General features: G+C 43.5%; 1 protein-coding gene across 1 annotated transcript in view; it reads right to left on the bottom strand.

Moving 5' to 3' along the window:
• The window catches only part of LOC104376602 (lipoxygenase homology domain-containing protein 1-like), an 86,374-nt gene that overhangs the window by 49,370 nt on the left and 14,837 nt on the right, over positions 1-22,167 (bottom strand). Inside the window, exons 10-16 of the mRNA XM_086629495.1 lie at positions 21,884-22,065; positions 17,193-17,309; positions 12,921-13,083; positions 10,215-10,369; positions 9,126-9,335; positions 7,593-7,716; positions 2,240-2,448 (exon numbers count right to left, since the gene is read on the bottom strand). Of these exons, the coding sequence (XP_086485621.1) occupies positions 2,240-2,448; positions 7,593-7,716; positions 9,126-9,335; positions 10,215-10,369; positions 12,921-13,083; positions 17,193-17,309; positions 21,884-22,065 (1,160 nt within the window). The remainder of the gene's footprint in view (positions 1-2,239; positions 2,449-7,592; positions 7,717-9,125; positions 9,336-10,214; positions 10,370-12,920; positions 13,084-17,192; positions 17,310-21,883; positions 22,066-22,167) is intronic.

The raw sequence follows: 22,167 nt of genomic DNA, 5'->3' as shown, positions 1-22,167 counted from the left end.
AGATGATCTTTGAGGTCCCTTCCAACCCAAACCATTCTATGATTCTATGTCAGTTGCTCTTGCCCTTATCCACCAACATTGTAACCCCATCATAGAAGGTCACCAAAATCATCTTTTAAATTTCATTCATTAGGAGAAGAAATATTAAAACTTAATTTAAGAACACAGTACAAAGTGCTTATACCAAATAACTTGTGTTATTTATTTTCATGTCAGTGTGTGCAGTAAAGTGCACAATAGTAAATATTATATCCGAGGGCTTACAAGACAGGTATAAATGAGCCCCTTTCAAATTACTTCATGTTCCACTGTTTCTGCTTTCACTATGGTAAATTTGCAACAGAGGAACAAGGCCAATCTGAAAGTGGTATCACGCTGCAGATCTCACGATCCTACAAAATCTTGCAGTCTGCTGCCTGGGTTGTACAGAGGGCTTCTGGAAACTTAATCCCCATGCTATGCTATTTTCACACGGTAACTCATATTCAGAACTTTTTGCCTTTTTCCAGAAGCAGCCAAATGCCAAATCTAAGAACGAACTGTTCATCATTTTTCCCAAGAAGATAAATAGCAATTTTCTGCAATGTCCCTGAACACTGCAATTTTCTGCAAGGAAAATATGGACTGATGCCATGGCAACCGTGGCAGACTGGCACATCGATGTCATCGCTGGGACGTGCATCAACAAGAAGAGACCTTCCAAGCAGAGGGCACTGCATGAAGGAAGGCAGAAGGCCAGGAGCAGATGACTCCTCTAGCCACGAGCTGCCAGGTTACGAACTGAAAGGGAAAAATGAGCAAGAGGTGAGATCACTGAGGACTCGGGTGAAAGAGTGCAGAAGACCACGACCCAGCTTGAAAGCTATGTGTTACTTCTTTTTCTAACTCTCTGCATTTCATTTGCAATCTTTTCTCTCCTGTTTGTAATCCTTTTCCAATTATTTTTTCCTTACTTCTGCCTATTTCCAAGTGTCTGCTCCTACCTTCTCCTATCCCCTACCCCTTCCTCACCCTACTCACTGTCTGTTTCCCAGCCTGCCTTTCTGTTTCTTTCTCCAGCCTGTTCTTTCTGTCTCTCTGACACTGAGGGGTTATACTGCTTTTTTCCTCCCTCTCTGTCCCAGCCCATGGCTGTTTCCATGTGCACACAGTCTGGAAGAGAAGGATTTATACACTCACTTCACTTTCAAAGTTTGACCTAGGGATGGGCTAGATAGAAAGTGCCACTAATACTCATCCAAGCACTTAGAGTGCACTAAGAAAATGGTTTGATAAAAAACTCCAATCTATTATGAGGACTTCTCAAGGTGCCAGAATCTATTGGTTGAACGAAAGCTAATGAGACTGCTTCAGTCTATCAGCTGCTGCAAGAAGACATACAACTGCAAAGATTTTTTAATTAGTTAGGATTTCTCTTTTTATACTTCTTTCATTCTCCTCCCTCTGAATTCACAAGCACACACACCAACAGGTAGGTTCACTGCAACACAGGGCATGGGGTAGAAATAAAATCAAATAGGATCTTGAGGTCCTCAGGTGCTGTGGTTTTCAGCTCTTGGGAGCTGGAGCAGGCTTTCAGGAGTTGGAACTGCCATATGAAACAAGAATGATGTACACAAACATATTGGAAGATTCATGTAAAGTATAAGCTCAGTGATGGAAAGTCTATGCAAATTCTGTCTCCCTGAGCCATAGCAGAAAAAATGGCCCCTGTACCAAAATCTATTTGTGCATGTTACTTATGAACGATGATTAATTTTCTCCTCTAAGCCTGGGTCCTCCAAGCTGTGAAAACAATTTTCATATTTAGCTAGAAAATTACACAAGATGTGTTTCTCATTGCAGGCACAATTTATGACACCCGGCTGGAAGTAGTGTAAAAATCAACTAGGAGAAAGACTGATGGAAGGCTGCATCCTGGAAACTTTCGCTGCATCTGTCAATAACAGGGCTTGACTAAGAGAAAAACAGCGCCAGGTATGGCACAAAACTGGGACATATTACAAGTTCCTTATAATTCAAAATTATCTTCTGCCTCTCAAGGATCTTGGTTTCGCCAGAGTTATAGCGTACTTATTTTCAGGGCCAGACACATGTGAAATCTCATTAGCACACCCACGTTTACATTCCTTTTAGACCCAAGTGCCTTTCCTTCTCTACTAAGAATAACAGGAACATGTGCTTTCTCTGGCCACGTATTTCAGATGCTTCCAGTGCTTGCCCTGCGTTCACAAAGTACCTCCACTTTTTTGATCTCCCCGACGTCTAGGCCCCAAACAGAGAATTTCTCCACAGAGCCATCTGCAAACTCGTCTTTTCCTTCTGGGAGATCCAGCCACAGCCTCTCCGTCTGCACTTTCTGAGGACCCATGATGATGATGTACACTCGGCTGTCCGTGCTGGAGTCATATTCTGTGCCCGTTGTGACGGTGATGTGGTACGGGATCACTGCAACAAACAGAGGTTTAGTCACCAGAAAACCCCCACACATACACGTTTAAGTGGGATTTCAGAAAACCAGGGACTCATCCCATCAGAGAGAGCAGTTGTGCATGCTAAATAGGTTCACATCCCATTGAACTCATTCGCAGAAGGGATAACACCATGCTGCCCTGGGCTACAAACGTGCGTGGGAGACTGCTTTCCCATACACACTTGGGACTGAATTCTGCAAGGGTTAATTTCCCCAGGCAACCCTGCAGGCTGCAAGGACGATATAAGTCCAGATTTCTCCCTAACAGACGACAGAACAGCAAAGGTTTTGAATCCTTATTTACACCAAGAGACCTTCCTGAAGACGAGACTGGGTACTTAAATCTTAAGTAGGCTATTAGACTGAAGCGGTCTTACACCAGCCGTTCAATAAAGGCAAATAAATCTGTGCTGGGTCCAAGGTAAACCATCACTGACTGAACATCCCAGTGCGACTGCAGGTGTTCTCTTTTGTGCCTCATTCAAAGATTGCTGTGATCTACGGGGCAGCTCAGGGTTTCGGCATCCCTTTGCAAAACCAGGCAAACGACGCGTAAACATGCTTCGTATTAAATGTAGGTCACGCAATAATTTTGTATATTGCATAAGGATAACAGCCTTCGGGACAAGGCTTGGGACTTAGCAGGTTTTTCCTGCGGTTTTCAGAGATTTCAGTTCAGCTGTTAAAAGGGTGGAAGTGCCAGACTGCTTTTCAAGTGCTTTCCAAAAGCTCATTTGGGTAAGTCGAGCGGGCGGTGCAGAATTAGACGCTGAATACTCGTTTGATTTCCCAGAACATTTGTGCAGGGCTGTTCAAACCGTTCTGACAAGACTCGGAGCTCTGAACCTTTCCTCATCACAGACTCGAAACTCAGCCTGGCTTCATCATCTCTTTTTTGACTTAAAAAAAAAAGGAGATTTATAAACCTTGATGAAAAACTTAGTTGGTTTCAAATCACCCAGGATTGACATCTAATTTTGCTTTATGATGACTAACAACATTTTTGGTGTAGGAGTTGTACTATGAGCTCAGAATATGTGTACAACATCAGAGAAGGCAAGAATTCTTGCTGACCAAATCTTTTCTTACCTCTGGACAGAGCAGAACTCGAAGAGATTCATTCAGCCCCAATTTGAGGATTTTGTATACCATCATAAAATAAACTGATGATTAGGCAAGACTTACTCTCCCCTTTTATGATATCATTTACATTTCAGTGTGCACATCGGCATAAAGATACGCAACGCATTCTTCACAAAATAAGCATTGGAGCTGCTGGTACTAGCAGAAGAAAGGGTTTAGCTGTAGGAAAGACAGATTTTATACAGATATGTTGAGGGGTCATGTTCAGAGCAGCTCCAGAATCCTCTTTTCGATAAAGTCTATTTTGAATAGAGACAAAATTTTCTTTTATGTAGTTTTTACCCTGTTCTCCTGCGATAGTCTAAGTTCACAGAACTACCAGCGTTTCCAACTGATGTTGCATCCTCAAGCAACAAGGTACTTGAAACATCTGTGTGAAAAGTGAGAACTATGAGAAATTGTCATAATTTCCCATTTTAAATAAAGGATGCAGCGACATAGAGGAGCTTGCTACAAAACAGTAGGAAATACCGTTTGCTGCTCTTTCCTCTAAAAACTAGAAAAGTGATCCTTCAATTTGTCTGTCTCCCCTCTCCACTGTCTCCTTCTTTCTCTGTGACTCCATAGTTCTATTTCTTCAAACATAGGAGAATGTAAAACCTGAGGTACGTGGCCACAGCAGGACAACACAGGTCCTCCAGCCCGTCTCCTTTTGCCCCCTGTTTCCTTGAGTCTCTTCGCAGAGTTCAGGCTGTTTGATGGCACACGTCCCCCTCAGAGGAGGTTGGGTTTCATTAAGGGTGTGGACCACACCATCTCCAGCACTGCCTTCCAGCATGGACTAGGGTTCCCAGTTCAGACCTAAGCAGGTTCCTAGTCAACAGGACTTTTCTTGGTGCTTCATGCTCACGTCCATCTCCTGTCTCTCAGAGATATTCCCCATCTGAGCATGGGACAGTCAGAACTGGGCTGCTCAAAGTGTCATTCCTTTTCCCAGGCACCTCCCAATACCTCTTCCCCTAATCAACTAATTAACAGCTGTTTTTTTATCCAGCTCAGGAGGTGGCTGCCTAGCTCACACAGTCCATCTTTATCCAACATTCCTTTAAGTGACAGCTTCCTTAATGAAGCCATGTCACTGCAACAGAGATAGTGGCGATGACAAGCTCCAGGACTCAGAGAAGAAAGACCACCCTGGCACAATGGGGATGATGGGAACTATCCCGGCTCTGCTGGAGATGGGTTCTCAGGGGAGATGCTGATCTTTTACCCATTATTTGTGAAACTACATGGAATGTCAACATTGCAGATGTTATCCATTGTCTTGCCACAGAAGTAGTATCAGAAGGAACATGGGAATTGCTTATTTTGCATTTCAACACAATATGAGATTACAAAAGAAGGATTGTCCCGAGACACATGGGTTGCAGACTAGGCTAAGCGATGTGCAGCGTTATGTTTGCTTCACAACTTAAAGGTGTGGAACATGCAACCCAGGTATCACATCACAACAAGCCACTGGGCATCAGCTGAGCTGCAGTGACCATTTGTGTGAGTTCCCTCGGACCATGTCACTGAAAGCTATCTTAAACTCCTCAGCCAAATTACATCATTTTACGCTTGGCTTACCACGGAAGTCTAAGATAAGTTTAATTATTTTGCACTTGCTGTGGACTAAGAGCACATATGCAGAGAGTAACTGTGACTCAGCTGCTGCCCAGTTACTTGCTACAACACAGTATCTTAATCACACATCTAAAATCTAAATCTAAAACTAGAAGACTCTGTGTAGGACAATGACAAACTGTAGGTGCAATTTAGACCAGAAGTCTTCATTCTGAATCACAGAGGTGGTTAATCAAAAGATACGTAAGTACAGAGGGAAAAAAGAAGCCTCAGTGGTAAAGAAGTTATAAGGAAATACTGGTGGACTGGGGAAGTTTTCCACCAAGGTTAACTTCATCTGGTGGACACTGATCTTCCAGGCTTCATTCACAGCCATGACAGAAACAAAACCTGCACAACTTTCCCACTTCGTATCGGACACAGTCAAGCAAGACTAGCCTCCCTGCACGAAAGCTGGCCTTTACAGACACAGCCCAGCATAGTTCACTTTTTATAACTTGCAATCCAGAAACAGATTTTTCTTTTATATTCAACTCTGCTTTGTCTCAGGAACCAGAGCATAAAAATGAACCTCTACACTACAGCCACCAACTGTTTCCATCAGTTATTTGAGCAAGAACTTCAGCCTAGAGTTCATGGACTCTCTGTCTTTCAGTGGCAGCATTTGCAGACCCTCCTCTCCTGCCCAATTATAAGACCATTCACCTTCCAGAAAAGGACAAACTCGCCTGAGTGCTCCCATCTGAAACTTGTTTTCTGAGAGCCGAGAGACTTATCTGAGCTCTTGCTCAGCTCCCTGTATCCCACTCTCCTCCAACCCAACATCTGTTGTGATGCAGCTACATGTTGTAAGGAAAAAATCTGGAGGGTTCTAAAATAAATCACATTTAAATTCATATTAAACAAACATCCTCAGTGATGAGGCACTACTAGTCTGATCCTGAAAAGGGGAGATGCCTTAAGCGTGGCAAATAAGGTCTTGGGAAATTCAAAGCCTTCTTTGGTAATTCAGATCTAACATGCTACATGAAACATCATCTTGAGTAGGTCAAAGAGATACAGGAAAAAAAACCAAACAAACAGCTGCTATCAGAAACAGGAGCTACTTTATGGAATCATGTGGAAAAGAGCCTCTGATTACCCAAGGGAGGCTCTTTTGGTGATAGCGTGTCTGACCACAGTCCCTCTTACTGCAAAGATCTTTGGATCCTTTGAAGGACACTTCAGAAAAAAATTATACAAAACTCCCATAAATTCTTCCCTTAACTCTGTCAGACTCGGCTGTCCAGAAGGTAGGTTCACTTCTCCCACCTCTGAAGTGCTGTCTGCAAGGAGGTTGTTGGTGGAGGAGGAAGGAGTATGATTCTTTAGGTCAGTGGATTTCTTGCTGAGCAGGCCCTATGGATGTTGTCAACTTTTCTTCCACATTTGGTGGTGTGGATACACTCATCTAACTTTAGGCATCTAAGGGACAGGATTTAGGATTGTAATTGTCTGTAGAGGTACCCTGTGCCTTTTACCTCACCACAACAGAAAGCAGTGTACCCTTGAACAACCACCTACCTAATGATACAGTCACATAGAATCATAGAATAGTTTAGGTTGGAAGGGACCTTAAAGATCATCTAGTTCCAACCCCCCTGCCATGGGCAGGGACACCCTCCACTACACCAGGTTGCTTAAAGCCTCATCCCTCCTGGCCTTGAACACTTCCAGGGATGGGGCAGCCACAACTTCTCTGAGAAACCTGTGCTAGTGCCTCACCACCCTCAGAAAGAAGAATTTCTTCCTTAGATCTAATCTAAATCTCCCCTCTTTCAGTTTAAAGCCATTGCCCCTTGTCCTATCACTGCACACCCTTGCAAAAAGGCCTCTTCCAGCTTTCTGGTAGGCCCCTTTAGGTACTGGAAGGCTGCTAGAGGGTCTTCCCAGAGCCTTCTCTTCTCCAGGCTGAACAGCCCCAACTTTCTCAGCCTCTTTTCATAGCCCTCTCATTATCTTTGTGGCCCTCTTCTGGACTGGTTCCAACAGCTGCATGTTGTTCTTAAACATTATCCAAAGCACTACACTATTTGGAGACCTTACATCTGCTGGCAACGGAGAAGTTAGTTCTGACAAACTACAGCATCATAGATTTCCACGGGAGAGAAGGAAGAGGGCTGGAAACACTGAAGTTGCTGTGGGCTTCATGGCTTATTCCTCTGTTAGCATCAGAGAGCTACAGGAAAAGCAACAAACACAAAAACACAAGCACTGGTCCTATCTTTCCCAAAGTGGTCACACCACCTGCTGAAGAGAAGCGATTTGCTGTTCTGCCTCTCTTTGCCCTTCACCAGGACGAACGCAACCTCTAAAGCACTGAAAGCCAAGGACACACGCATGCGTGCAATCAAACACGGTGCTGGCTTACGTGATCCTTCTTCTGCCGCCTTCACCAAGCGGGATTTTTTGGTCTCCTTCATGTTTGCATTGCTGTCCTGACTCGACAGGCTGAGAGACGAGCCATCCAGGCTGTTTCGCTCACCGTCGTAGCTCTAGTTGGAAGGCATGTATGGGAGGGTAATGAGGTTGAGTGCTCAAGTGTTGTCAGCTGTTCCCATGTGCCTCCAAGAACAACATGGGCAGAAATCCCTCTAGTTCCCCAGGTAGCTTTTGGCTCAGTGTAGCTCAGATAAATGTGACCTGTAATTTACTGCAGGTCGTTCATTTACTTCATTGGTAACCTTGACAGGCCGTTTTGGACATGTGTTATAATAAAAGAAAACATAATGGACCTAACAGACTTTAATGGTGTGTTGTGACTTTTTCTCTGCTGCCTGTGTAAGCAGTAGCCACAGAAAATTCGGGCAGATGGAACGGTGCCAGATTTGCTTGTCAGGGCTTCTTTGACTGTGAAGTCAGAGTAATGCACCTGGTACAGGTCAGAGAGCATGAGAGGGAGCGTGCTGCAAAGCTGAATGACACGAAACATCTATTGTATTTGAGGAGTTACTGCAGATGCATTCAGTGTCGTTGTTCAATAAATGTGAGGCTCTTATCACACTGTCACTTAATTAAAAAAAAATAATTATTAGCTTGTCCTCATTATGAATTGATATGAGCAACAGGGTAAGTGTGACCACAAGCACTTGTAGCATTGTCTGCTGCAATTATATGTGGGAGCATATGGCAATACGCATCCAAGGTGTGACTCTTCTTACATCCATTCTGTTATATTCAGGCTGAGTCTGGCCCAATTTCATTGGTGATAATGAAACTGATAATAAAACAGATGATAACTGTCAATTAAAATATCATTGTATTTTGCAGAGTGGGCTCCTTCGATACAATGGACTTATAGTCAGCTGCTTTTCTCACCGTACGGAAGCAAAAGAGGTCTATTAATCTTGTTTGCTAATTCTAATTAGTGTGTATACCTCAAATTCCAATTAACTTTATTAGCCTAATACAGCAGTAGAGAATGCGGAAATAGAAAGGGCATTTCACTAAAAAACATTTGGTGCTTTGAGTGGTACCAAATAGGCGAGACTTGTTATGTTCAGAGAGAGAAGGAGCTGAAAAGATAAACCCATCCAGTCCAGTGAGAGTGAAGTTAAAGGACTCAATATTCTGGCTCGAGGACTTTGAATATCGTGGGCACAGCAAGCAGAGCAGCAGGGAAATGTACTCTGCAGTGCATCAGCAAGGTACTTTGGCTCTCAGCTGAAGAGTTTCGCTTAGAGACCTTGATTTTTCTGTTGAAATTGCAAATTACAGAGCTGGTGATATTGGGCTGAGAGTGGCCACACTTTCAGCACTTGCCTGAAAATCATGAGTGCATTTTGGACAAGCCAAAAACCCATAAGTCTCTAATGAGCTGTCTTGGACTTCAACCAGATATTAAATAATTTTATTTTTATCAGCAGCAGCGGGTTGGGATCGCAGATCTGAGCAGTAACCGTACCTGTTCATAAAGCGTACGCTCGATCTTTTTGTCCTCTTTCTTTTTAGAGAGCCAGCGCTCACACAGGAAAACAAACGACTCCTCTGTGGTCTCATCCAGGATCTCCACTTTTTCCAGGAACCAGTCAGGACTGAACATGCTATTGTCATGACGAATCTTGATCTTGTACAAAATGCCAAGGTCCACAGCCTGTACAGTAAACGTATCCTCCTGCAGAGTGTTCAATTACAGTTGCTTCTGTTAACGAGCTCTCAACAGATCATCTACTGGACAAAAGCAAATGGAGACTACAGAGCGAAGTACGTGTTGAAGTTCCGTCTCACATGACGGTGCTTGGCTACGAGCTTTGCAGCAGTCCACAGAAGGCATCTCCGTAAACTAGAACTGTTCTGCAGGGAAGCGTTTTGAAGCCTGCTGCTGCTATGAGGGCAGCTGCACAAAGTGACACTTTTGCAATCAATTGACACCTGTGCAATCAATTGACACTTTTGCAATCAATATTGAACTCCTGGAATTTTACATCCTGATTTTTAAGCCTAAGTAAGACTTCTCCTTCTAATCCAGTTAGGTTTTTATGGACAATCCAGATAAAACAACCTTTGCCATCACTACATCTAAGTATCTCCGCACAAGGCTGTGAATATGACTCATGGACTGACCGCCGAGTACCACTTTTGGAGTTATTTTGTCAAACAAGCACAGCCACAGTTTAGGTCCCATCAATTTATCACGCTCTGCGGTGAATTATGCACATGTAAATCAGTTGCACAGAGGCTGTATGAATGAGAGACCTCGGGTTTTGTGTGCTCTCAAACCCGCAGCGAACAATTCAAGCCAGTTTATATGGACCAAGCTCATAAATCGTTTATCAGTGACTCCACAGAAGCACCTACCCGTTTGCCGCAGTGCCTGTCAGCTGTAACACCCAGCTGACAATCCATACAAAGCATTTTAAAAGAGGCAATGAACATGGTAAATGGAATCAATCAATTCAATCCCCATAGGAAAACTCAGCCTATAAAGACAGAGATGGATCTGTCAGGTTAAAGACAGAAATCAGAAAGTGTTATTAACCCGTTGCATATGTACCTGTCCTCTTTCAAACTTGTTGAAGTTCGTTTCAGATTTGCTGAGTTTTCTCTCTCCTGTATCCCCCAGATCTCCATAGATATTTAGGAAAACATTAGCATCTGTCCCAGCACCATATATATCTCCAGTGAACACGCTGATCTTGTACGTGTGAACTGCAGAAAGAAACAGAGACGTGATTTTCTGGCCAGGTGAATTATCAAGGTCTGTCTTAGGTACTGAATTTACCTAAGAAAATGGTCCCCAAGCTTTCTGCTCATCACTCAGTTCCTGGAGGTTTAAAATGCCGTATGCTTTATCCTTCCGGGCTTCTGGTAATGATCCAAAGATTGGGGAATCGCTGGGCTGAAATTTGCTGGCTTTCCTTTTCTCTATCTAATCAATGCCTGGGTATTGCTTTGATCACATAGTTCACCGTTAAAAATGCAAAGAATCGTTATGGTTATTACTGGATGCAAAGTCAATAGGGGTGAGGGAACTCAGCACCTTCTCATACTGAGGCTCGAGGGACCTACATCTGAGAACAAGTGATTCAGTGCTGTGAATTCTTAATACTCCACCTTCCATAAACAAACTCCAGGGATTTATATGTGCAATTACTACTGGAGTTAATGGCATGTATCTCTATAAATTCCCCAAACAGCAAGAGAACAGGTTTCCGAGTCCTTTTGCTGAGACTGTATTTAATTAAGGAAGTGTTGGACTGTACTTTTTAAGTACCCTTTTCTCTTTAGCTTGCTCAATGACGATCCAATAAAACCTCATCAAATCTTCAGTAATGTGTTTTACTAAACCTGTTAAATACTCCTATTTTTATTTTGCTACTCTTTTCCCAATTACACAGGGAAAACAAATAGTTACCGAAAGCATCCTTGCCAGAAGAACAACTAGGAACCGTACAAGTCTCTGATTATTCTGCTGGCATACGAACCTTGGAGAATGCCTCCTTGCAAATCCCAGGGCAATGCAAGTGAGGAAGAGGCACGAATTCTTAGTTAGGATTCTTCTTTGTATGTTAACAGCGTCAAAGAAAGTAGCTATGCTGTCTTTTTCTTCTGTACCTAGCCTTTGCAGTAAAGCATGGCCTGTTCTGCTTCATCATTCATGAAAGGTTTCCACTGATTTCTCTAAGAAATGGATCAGGACCGTCATTTGAGACCACTCATCAGGCTACGTGCATTGCCACGTTTTCTGGTTTGTCTCGTCACCTTATCTCCTACAGAGTTACAGCTTCATGTCTGAGAGACACCTGCTACATTAGTGAAGGAGGAAGCAATGCGTATAGTCTAATGCATCCCTCTAGTGTTTGCTTGCCAGTTCTAGAGACCTTCAGGACTGAAACGCAGTCCACTGTGTAAAAGATGATCCTCAGAACACCACAAGCTGCTTTTCCATTGCTGTTGTTTACACTGCGTCAGGGCCCAAGGTGTATGAGGACTCATAGAGATGCAAAATGTATAGCTCCTGTCCCAGATATTTTAAAATGGAAGTTCCCAAACTTAGCCCTAGTCAGAAGAAATCTTCAGCCATCCAAAAATCCTATTCCACAGGCTGTAAAACTTGTTTTAAGGCTTTGCCTTTAGAAGGAAGAAATTAGTCACTTAGGTTAGTTAAGACATGGTAACTAATGCAAGGTAAAGCAACAGAAGTTTGTAAACTAAAGAAAATGCCACTCAGGCATCTAGCAGTCGTGCCACTTTCTAACTGATATTAAAACTGTCTTTGCCTCCACAGGAAAAAAAAATCTCCCGTGAGCTATCACGCAGTTCCTAACAGGGGAAGAAGTACATCTGTCTCTTCTAAAGGCACAGTGCAAAGGCTCCAACACTCCTAACTGCAAAACATCTCTTCCCTTGACAATGGAAAGCGCTTGCAATCCGTAGAAATTCCACCCTGACAATGGTGTACTGTAAATGCAAACCACTCTGAGAGAAAAGAAACAGGCCGAGGAACGATTTCCTCTGTTGAATCATCTCGTTGCCAGATGCAAGAACCAAGAATGAAGACGGCGGCTGAATTCAGTTTGATCTGCTCAGGGTGTAGGAGGGTTCGTGAGTTCTCTCAAGGGCAGAAGGAGCTTGGGAAAAGGAGGTCCTAGAGGAAAAAAGAGTTAGGAGCAGCTGGACATACAGAGAAGCACCAGGTTTAGGATGAAACCTCAAACACTGAATGTGAACTCTCTATAAGATGAGCTCAGAGCTCAATAAGAATCTATTTTATTGCCCAGAGGTACTTAAATGAGGAGAGGGTGGCTGCCTAGAGCCAGTTTTTTAGAGGATGTCCATACGTACCTGAAAAGCAGCAGGAAAAACAACTTTGAGAGAAAAGAGGAGCATAAATCAGACTGGTAGGGCAGGAAAGGAAGGGGCAGAGCGCGCAGGACGAGTGAAGCTGGGCAAACGAGTGAAAATGTTTACAGAGCCTGGAAGACAAGGACAAGATGGAGGAAATTTGTTACGCATCAGAGGAGACGTGCAAACTACGCCTGTGTGAAAGGATGTCTGTGACAGGTTTAAAAATGCCCTGCAGGAAAATGACAGTATTATTGCGCAGAAGTGCTTCAGGTATAAGAGAGGCTGGAGAACATGAGGGGAAAGAAATGTGAACAGTCACACCAGCGTTGCATTTGTTTGAACCATGCATCCACACGTTTTCTTCCAAAAAATCAGACAAATAGGTCCCCACCTACTCCTAGGATTACATTACCTTCTAATGGGTCTTCAACTTCTTCTTCTATCTGCTTGAGTGTCCCGTCCTTCATGAGTTTTTCAGTAAAAATATCAGATGGTACCAGTTCTCTGACAATCTCACCATCGTCTTCAGACTTTGCAAGCCATCTTTCACATGGAAATGTGACAGTTTCCGAGCCCTGAAGTAAACACGACAGAGGTAATCTCTTCAAAACAACGTGAACGTGTGTTAGCATTTCCCCTTTGAAAAGATTCTGACATGCAGGCAAGGATTTTCAGCTCATGTATGTATGTATGTGTATGTACATGCAGACTTGAAATAGCACAAAAAATATATTTCCTCCAGAAAGAGGACATCTGAGGACTCTGAGAAGAAGCACTGAACGTGTAACAGTATTCTCAATGGCCAAGTGCCACTAGCTGTATGATCCCGTAGATCTCTGTCCTTCCCAGTTTTTGATCTTGCAAATTCCTAATCGGCACTGTTCCTGCTGAGGCCGTGTTTTACTGAGACTCTGCAATCTCTTTTCAATCCTTATTCAGCCAGCATCTCTTTGAAGTCAGTAGGGTTTTTTTTCTGAGCGAATACTTCAGGATTTTTTTCCTATAACTCTGTGACTCAAGCTGGTTTCCAGGCAATTCCCATACATGCATTAAGAGGAGAAAAATAGTGATTTAATTTTTGATCTTTTGTTTTGACTTCACTTTGGTGGAAACAAGTATGTTTTCTATCATCAAACAAACAAAAACAATAGAACATGTGTTTTCCACTTGGTAAACAAAATCAATCCCAGACTACTTATTAAGAACAGACTCCTGTAACGCCTCCAAGATGGTAAGATGGCTCCGTGTGCTGGGCACCCCAGGCTATGTCTCCGTAAAGAAACAGGCATGAGCCATCATGCAAGTTGCAGAGCCCACAAGTCTGAACAGAAAAGAAAAGTCAGTTTTAATCTCACAGTAACTAAATAAAGGAAGAAAAAAAACGGCTCTTCACTCACTGACAACTTCATCATCCTCTCCTAAGTAGCACAGAGACTTTCTGCTGTCTCCAGTACTCTCTGTGCCATCACTTCCATGTATAACACACACATGAATAGCCCACCTTAATTACTCTCACGTAATTATTTATCAAATCAATACAGGGTCCTTTCTTCACTATTTTCCTAAGTACTCAAATATTAACATATACTAAGAGAAAGCAATAGCTGTCGCTGTGACAATATTGAATATAGTTATCACTGTGTACTACGGCACTGGCTGCTGAGTCCTGCCCCCCACCCCGACACAGTCACTGGGGGGGAATCAGTCGTGTCCCTAAGATCAGAGGTGCACTCCGGTCACTGCTGACCTGGAACGAACAGGTCGTCGTGCCACCACGCACCGATCCCAGACAAGGTGATCTGCAGGAGCTGAACCCCTCCAAAGGGCCTGCATGATCAGGTGTCTTTAGTCTGCGGCACAACCATCCTTTGAACCCACACCTTCTGCTGTCAATAAAACAGCATTTCTCCTCCTCTCTTCCACTCCCTGCAGCGCTGTTGTTTAACCCCAGGTTTGCAGTGTTTAACTCTGTAAGGCGGTTTGGAGCATGGCTTGTACAGAACGGTGTCAAACAAAACCAGCAGCACTTTAGATGATTTCAAATATTTTACTTTCTAGAGTAATATGGGCTAGACAAGCAAAATGCAGCATCTAGTGACTGGCCACACCACTCCTTCCGCCTACTCGTTTCTGCACTGGCTGTCTGACCACATAACCTGTATCATCTCACTGTATGCTGAGCTGATGAACAGTGCTCATCCCCCACCTGGGCTGGGAAGAGAGGGCTCCAGTGCTGAACCGCTCTCCTCCCAGTAGAGACCTCTCACTGAAGCTTTTAACTGCTCCTAAGGTCTGACAGTGTTGGCTGTAGGTGCCGTTGATACAAACACTGTTTATTTGGTAATAGGATATCCAGGGAATTGAGTGCCTGCACAGCGGGGCATAATGTGCAGTTACTGCAAGAGTTAATTGTATCATTATTGTTAATCACCATGTCATTGCCGCAGTTTTTTATTGAAGTTTCCTTGTTAGTGATTGCATTAATATTTAAGTGACATAAAGTGCAGTGTTTTATGTTACCCACGGCAAAATCCTCTCGCAGCTCCAATCAGAATTTGTTTCATTAGAGTCTGAGTCCGGCCCTAAGCTAGAGACAGGGTACGATAGTGTGCTAAAAGTCAGTGCTTTGCCCTTCTCCAAGTTGTAATAAATGAAATATAATTATCAGATATAATTGGCATGCCAAGGCAGAGCTTTATTGGCATGCAGCAATCCTACTTTCCTACCCAAGTGCTTTCAATTTAATCTGAAAAGTTACTGACCTCATTTTTCTTTTGCAGCATTACAGATACATCTAGACACATCTTAGCAGTCTAATCAGGTAGCACAGCTTTTAGAAGCGCTGGCAGCATATTGCTATCCTGTGGCAGGTCATAATATCCTGCGGCTGATCAGCGGCATCATGCAGGGCTCTGCTCTCTTCTTTTTTCCCATGCCATAATCAAAAGATCAGCAGAATTGTAAATCTCTCCATTTTTCAGTTGTTCATGGTTTTCCTCCCTTCCTCCTTCCCAGGTTTCTCACCATCTGCCCTTCAAAGCTGCTGTAACGATTGCAGAGCCGCGCAGCTCCGAGCCCCTTTCTGGGCTAATAGAAGAGCACTCAACACGGAGCTCTTGGGACTTCCCAAAGTGCTCAGTCAACTGTAGGTGTAGGAAAAGGCAGCCCAGGAATCTTTATTCCTTTGGTTTCCATACCTTTGCACATCTCCCTCTTCATCTTCCCTTGCCTATGACCAATAACAATATCTCCAAAAGCAACATCAGCTTGCTCGTTGGCCTAATGAAGCTGTACAAAGCAAGAGTCAGTCAATACACAGATAGAGGGTCTGATAGTAACAGGTTGGCAAAAAGGTGATCATGAGAAACAAAGAGTATTGGCTTGCGAAGAAGCTTGTGCAGGAGGATACAGGCTTGAACACAATGAGGAAGGTTCAAGCCAGACCTTTGAGTCGACTGTGAGGCAAAGGGAGTAGAACATATCATGGAAATTTTGAAGGAGCATCAAGATGAGAAGTAGGTCCACGGTGACCGAGCAAGTCATGTTTACACCAACACTTGATATTAGAAGTCACTTCAGGAGGGGACAGACCTGAGCACTGAGGTGGAGGTGAAAGCTAACATCCCTTCAGAATAAGGGGAGAAAGGACAAGACAGAGGAGAGAGCCCAGGTGCTCTCAAACACAGCTACTGCTCCAATTCTGAACTGGTCCTGAAGAGGTGATTTTCTTCTGAACTCCCCTGCAGCCAGACTCATTCCTGTTCTTACAGCCAGTGTCTGAAAGCACGGCCGAGGAACAGCTTCTTTTGTGGACAAGATCAAGATGACCAGTCTGGATCCGCTGCCTTAATCCTGTTGACATGAGCAATCAAAGTCCTAGGACTTAATGTTTTTTATATGAGTGTTTCGGGGACTTGCATGGACAGGTGATTTGCTTGTCTTAACCTTACTGGCTCACTGCATTTATTCTTCCAGAATTAAGGGACTGATGAAATTATTTCTTGCCCATGTTGAGCAACAATACTTTCTGTTTTAAAACGGTACACCCACTTCGCACTTCCTTGTGCTTGCTCAGAACAAAGCTACACGTGAAAATATGAAGCTTTGACCTCTCACATCACCCAAAACCACCATTATCTAAGTTAGCCTTGGGCACTCTGGGATGTCCAGCGACAGTGGTGCAGTGCAGCACAGGGACATCTGCTCAGCCCTGTAATTCTTTAGCTGTGTTTGCAGAGCAACGGGTACAAACTCAGGCATCTCCCCTCTCAGTTTAGCAAGCAAGTCATGATAACGTTGCCTTCAAATCCAGCAGGTAGATTGCTCCTTCACACAACAGATAAAGAGTAGCGAAGACCTCCAAAAGGTTGAGGAGCAACATCACTGCTTTGCTCCCATCCACTGCCAGGAGGAAATAACTCTAGTCAAAAGGTACAACAAAACCAGCATTTTTTAAAAAGTAACGATTGCAAAGTCTTACAATCAACGTTTAAAGAATAAAACATGGCAATGCATGTTTGTTGTCACCAGATCCCCAAGCTCTAGCAAGTTCATTAGTGTGCATTGTTCTTTAGGGAGCCGTTTTTCACTGTTAATCATGCTTTGTATACAGAAGATGTGCTTTGGGAAAGGGAAGTGGCTGCTAATGGAAACGTATTGCAGAGTGCTGGGATTTGTAGCCTACCTTCCCACTTGGCAACAGTCTCCGAATCGCCACACGGTCCAAATGCCATCCAGAGTTCAGACCTCCACCCTTGTGTCCTATGCGAATCTTTTCAATAATGTCACCAACATCCTCCAGCTACCAGGAAAAAAAAAAAAAAAAAAAAAAGGAGAAAGATTGTGGCATGAACAACAGGTGACTTGACGTACTACTTCTTTAGTTTATTTCCTATTTTTCCAGTCTGTATGAAGGCCCAGGGGAGCAAATATTAGAGTTGATGCCAATTATGCCCTAACTTGCATTTTAGCTAAAGGGTTTCCCTGAACTTCTCTTCCAAGAAATGGAGAGAATCTTGCTCTACTCAAATTACTCACTGTATGAGATAGGTTTGGTTGCAGAGCAGCAATCCTGCATCTCAGGCTTCTCTGTGTGAGTGGGAATGAGGTAATTTTTTAGCAATTGCAATGCTGCCACATCTTAAATTGTTCTTTTTAAATCCCTTTCCTTTTTAAACGCTTATGTGCACTCTCATTACATTGGAAGAATAGCCTTGAGGTCAAAGTACAATATTAACAGCCTGGCATTTTATATTATTTCTCTCCTATTCCGCCACAGGATCCCAATGACATTCTGAGCAAGAGAACAGGACCAGTATCTTGTGAAGTGGCTACTGTTTTTTTACGCCTCAACTTATTACTCGAGTGATTTGTTACTAGTTCATTACCTTCAAGTCACCTTCCTTCCAAAGGCTTGAACAGGAAAAATGATATTTGCTCCTGAGTAATAGCTTTTGGTTATTTCAGTGCAAGCCTTTGTACAGCTGGCCTTTAAAAAAACCCAGGCTGGCTGCAAACCTCCCTTGCACACAGCAGAAGCACACTGAACTGTCTTTCTGTCCATAGGGACTTGGAGTCTTTTTTTCTTGGAAACAGGAGAAAAATGAACATCTCAATTTGCACTGCTGGAGACTACTCCCTTCTTCTCTTCCCAGCTGACACTATTGCCCCATACTGAAGAAAAGACATCAGTAGTTTTAGGAGGCTCCTCGACTCCTGCGCTACTTAAGGAGCTCACACTTCAAACAAAATGGATTTGACTTCACCAGCCCTGCCCTCATTTTAGACAGCAAAAGCATCGATTGCAAAATAACTACACGATCCAAACTCATTTCTGAAATTCATGCATGTGCACAAGTACACACAAGAGGAAAATTATTTTCTTCCTTCTTTGTCTGTCCAAATACTCAACTTTCAAGGAGGCCTTTGATCAATACATAGCAATAAAGTGATGTTCGACCAGTACAGATTCATGTCAAAGAAGAAGAGGTCTTTACTCCGCTGCATGCATCTCCAACAAATCATCACTTGGGAGCATAGCTGAGACCAGACTCGAATCTTTTTTTTTGCCTCTTTTGCAAAATACAAAGTGGCCGGGGCAGTTAAAAACACGAAAATAAATGGGTAGTTCTCAGTTCGTCTTTCCTGTGATCCCCAGATTGTTTTTAAGGTCTGCTGAATTCCAAATTATGCCTCTACACAAGTAGGTGAAAGAAGAATATATTTTGCTTCATCTCCATCTCCTGCAGCAAGAGGAACTGGTAAAAAGAGAATGGAGTTTGGAGACAGGCTAATATGGTGTTATAAATCTGGAGAACAAACTGCATTTTCACTCACTTCATCTAAGAAAAGTAGTGATGTTTCAGATTCTACTAAACCTAAAATAAATCTTACGGAATAAAGAAATAACAATAACACTCAGTTTAAGATTTATACCTATGGAGTAATGCAACCTCTATTATGAAAAACTGTGTGGAAACTCCATCGAAATAAGTCTTGTTCTTTGTTTTTAAGGAATCACACTGGGGGTTTATTTTATGATTCATGCCATGTAACAACAAAGTGGGCTGGAAGCATTTGAACTTGTTAAAAAGTTTCGGTTCAGAATTGCCTTCAATTATTTTACAAAACAAACCAAACTCAAAACACAGAGAAGTTGTGTGGTTCTCTAGAAAGTCAGTGTTGGTGTTGCATCTAGAGAGGGAAAGTGAGAACATGCAGCAGTACCAAAAGGACGAGCCAGAGCTGGACTGTCTATATTTTTACCTCTCACAAATTCTAGGCAATAACAATATATTATTAATAGGAATTGCAGAATATTGTAGATGTAAATGAGCTCAATCATTTACATGCACTGATTTAGTATTTGCATACAGTTGTCTAAACGCTTCAGGAAATATTTGGTAAGATCCTTCAAAAAGTTAGCCTCGGCTATTGAAAAATCATGATGTCTGTAGTAAAGTAACAATCTCTCTGTCCGAGGATACAGAGAAACAGAGCGTGATGCTTAAGCTGCCACAGAGGTAGAAGAAATTAACATCCTCCCCAAAATGAAGTGCTATGTAGGTAGTGAGCATCACAGATCAGGGCCACAAAGATGATCAGAAGGCTGAAGCACCTCTGCTACGTAAACAGGCTGAGAGAGTTGGGACTGTTGAGCTTGGAGAAGAGAAGACTTCAGGGACATCTTTTAGCAGTCTTCCAGTACTTTAAGAGGGCCTACAAGAAAGCTGGGGAGGGACTTTTTACAAGGGCGTGTAGTGATAGGACAAGGGGCAATGGCTTTAAACTGAAAGAGGGGAGATTTAGATTAGATATAAGGAAGAAATTCTTCACTCAGAGGGTGGTGAGGCACTGGCACAGGTTGCCAAGAGAAGTTGTGGATGCTCCATCCTGCAGGTATTCAAGGCCAGGCTGGATGAGGCTTTGAGAAACCTGATCTAGTGGCAGGTGTCCCTGCCCATGCAAGGGGTTTGGAACTAGATGGTCTTTAAGGTCCCTTCCAACCCGAACCATTCTATGATTCCATGATTCTATGATGCTTCAACATAATCTGCTGAAACAGGAATATGAAAGGATGCATAAGGACCTTAAACACAAGGCAGCTAGTTTCAGTGATACTGCAAGCATTGGTTTCCTCTTACCTTTCAAAGTATTGCAGACTGCAAGAGAAAGCAAATATACAAAAAATAAGACTGGAAAGGAGATGTACCCATATTAGATCCCACATGCATGGAGACTGATACCCTCTCTTTACCGAGAATGGTCTAGGAAACAGAAGATGTAAAGACCTTCCAAAGCGGCTCTCAACTTTACCTGGAAGGTAAGCCTCCATATGCATGTATGGATGTATCCATGTATCATGGAGCATCTGATGTCGTGTATCATGTATCATGGGGTGACCCGCCTGGTTGAGGAGGGAAGGGCTGTGGATGTAGTTTTCTTGACCTCAGTAAAGCCTTTGATACAGTTTCTCATAGTGTTCTGATGGCGAAACTGATAACTGCTGGCCTGGACAGGCACACCCTCCTTTGGGTTAAAAACTGGCTGGATGGCCGGGCCCAAAGAGTGGTGGTAAATGGGGCTAAATCCGGCTGGAGGCCGGTCACCAGTGGGGTTCCCCAGGGCTCAGTGCTGGGTCCGGTTCTGTTTAACATCTTTATCAATGACCTGGATGAGGGGATTGAATGTACCCTCAGTAAATTTGCGGACGACACCAAGCTGGGAGGCTGTGTCGATCTGCTCGAGGGTAGGGAGGCCCTTCAGAGGGATTTGAACAGCCTGGATCGTTGGGCTGAGGCCAATGGCATGAGCTTTAATAAGGCCAAGTGCAGAGTCCTTCACTTGGGGTATAAAAACCCCAAGCATCGCTATAGGCTCGGGGAAGAGTGGCTGGAGAGCTGCCTGGTGGAGAAGGACCTGGAGGTCTTGGTTGACTACCGGCTTGATATGAGCCAGCAGTGTGCCCAGGTGGCCAAAAAGGCCAATGGGATACTGGCGTGTATCAAGAATAGTGTGACCAGCAGGAGCAGGGAAGTGATCCTGCCCCTGTACTTGGCACTGGTGAGGCCGCACCTGGAATATTGTGCCCAGTTTTGGGCCCCTCGCTTTCAGAGAGATATTGAGCTCCTGGAGCGGGTCCAGAGAAGGGCGACTAAACGGGTCAAGGGGCTGGAAAATAAAACTTATGAAGAGAGGCTGAGGGAGTTGGGGCTGTTTAGCCTGGAGAAGAGAAGGCTGAGGGGAGACCCGATTACAGCCTACAAATACTTGAGAGGGGATGGTGGGGAGGTGGGGGAAGGGCTCTTTACATTAGTGATGGGTGATAGGACAAGAGGAAATGGTATAAGCTTAGTCAGGGGAGATTCAGGTTGGATGTTAGGAAGTATTTCTTCTGTGAAAGGGTTGTCAGCCACTGGAATAGGCTGCCCAGGGAGGTGGTTGAGTCCCCATCCCTGGATGTGTTTAAGAAAAGGGTGGATGTACTGAGTAGGGACATGGTTTAATGGGGATTAGGGACGGTTGGACTGAATGATCTCTAAGGTCTTTTCCAACCTAGAAATTCTATGATTCTATGATTCTAAGATCTCAGCTCCATGATAAAATTGCACCAGCCCTTAAAAGGCCTGACACAGCATTGAGCCTCAGGGACACTGCACATTGGTACCTCTGAGTCACTACGAACTGCAGGTCACTAAGAAAAGATTTGATCCAGTACACAGTAAGTCTGTTGCAGAACAGTTTTGAACCTGCATTCTTTGAGTAGAAGAGCTGGATAGCTTTCCTTAAATGAGGAAAAGTTCTCAATTCACTCCATTTTCTCTTCTTAATCCCCCTAGGACAACCTAAGATGAGAGTGAGCATCTTTGATCTTACCTCCACAATGAACTGATTCACCGAGTTCCTTTCAAAATACATCCTTTGCTCTCTCTTGTTGAGGCACAGGGATTTCTGCTGAGTGCAGATCCCGTCACTTCCATACAGAACAATGAAGACGTCTGCATCCGTGCCCGCTCCGAAGATGTCACTGGTGTAGACCGTGATCTCGTATGGAACAACTAGTTTAGGAAATGGCAGAAAATTAAAACAAACAAAAAAGTTAGTAAGCAGTATACCAATGCTCCTAAGAACGTTTTAATGAAACAAAATCCGGATTAGAA

This window comes from Tauraco erythrolophus, chromosome Z (assembly GCF_009769465.1).
Source record: "Tauraco erythrolophus isolate bTauEry1 chromosome Z, bTauEry1.pri, whole genome shotgun sequence".
Classification (NCBI taxonomy): Eukaryota; Metazoa; Chordata; class Aves; order Musophagiformes; family Musophagidae; genus Tauraco; species Tauraco erythrolophus.
The sequence above is the reverse complement of the archived record's forward strand: the minus strand, read 5'-3'. Positions and strand labels throughout refer to the sequence as shown.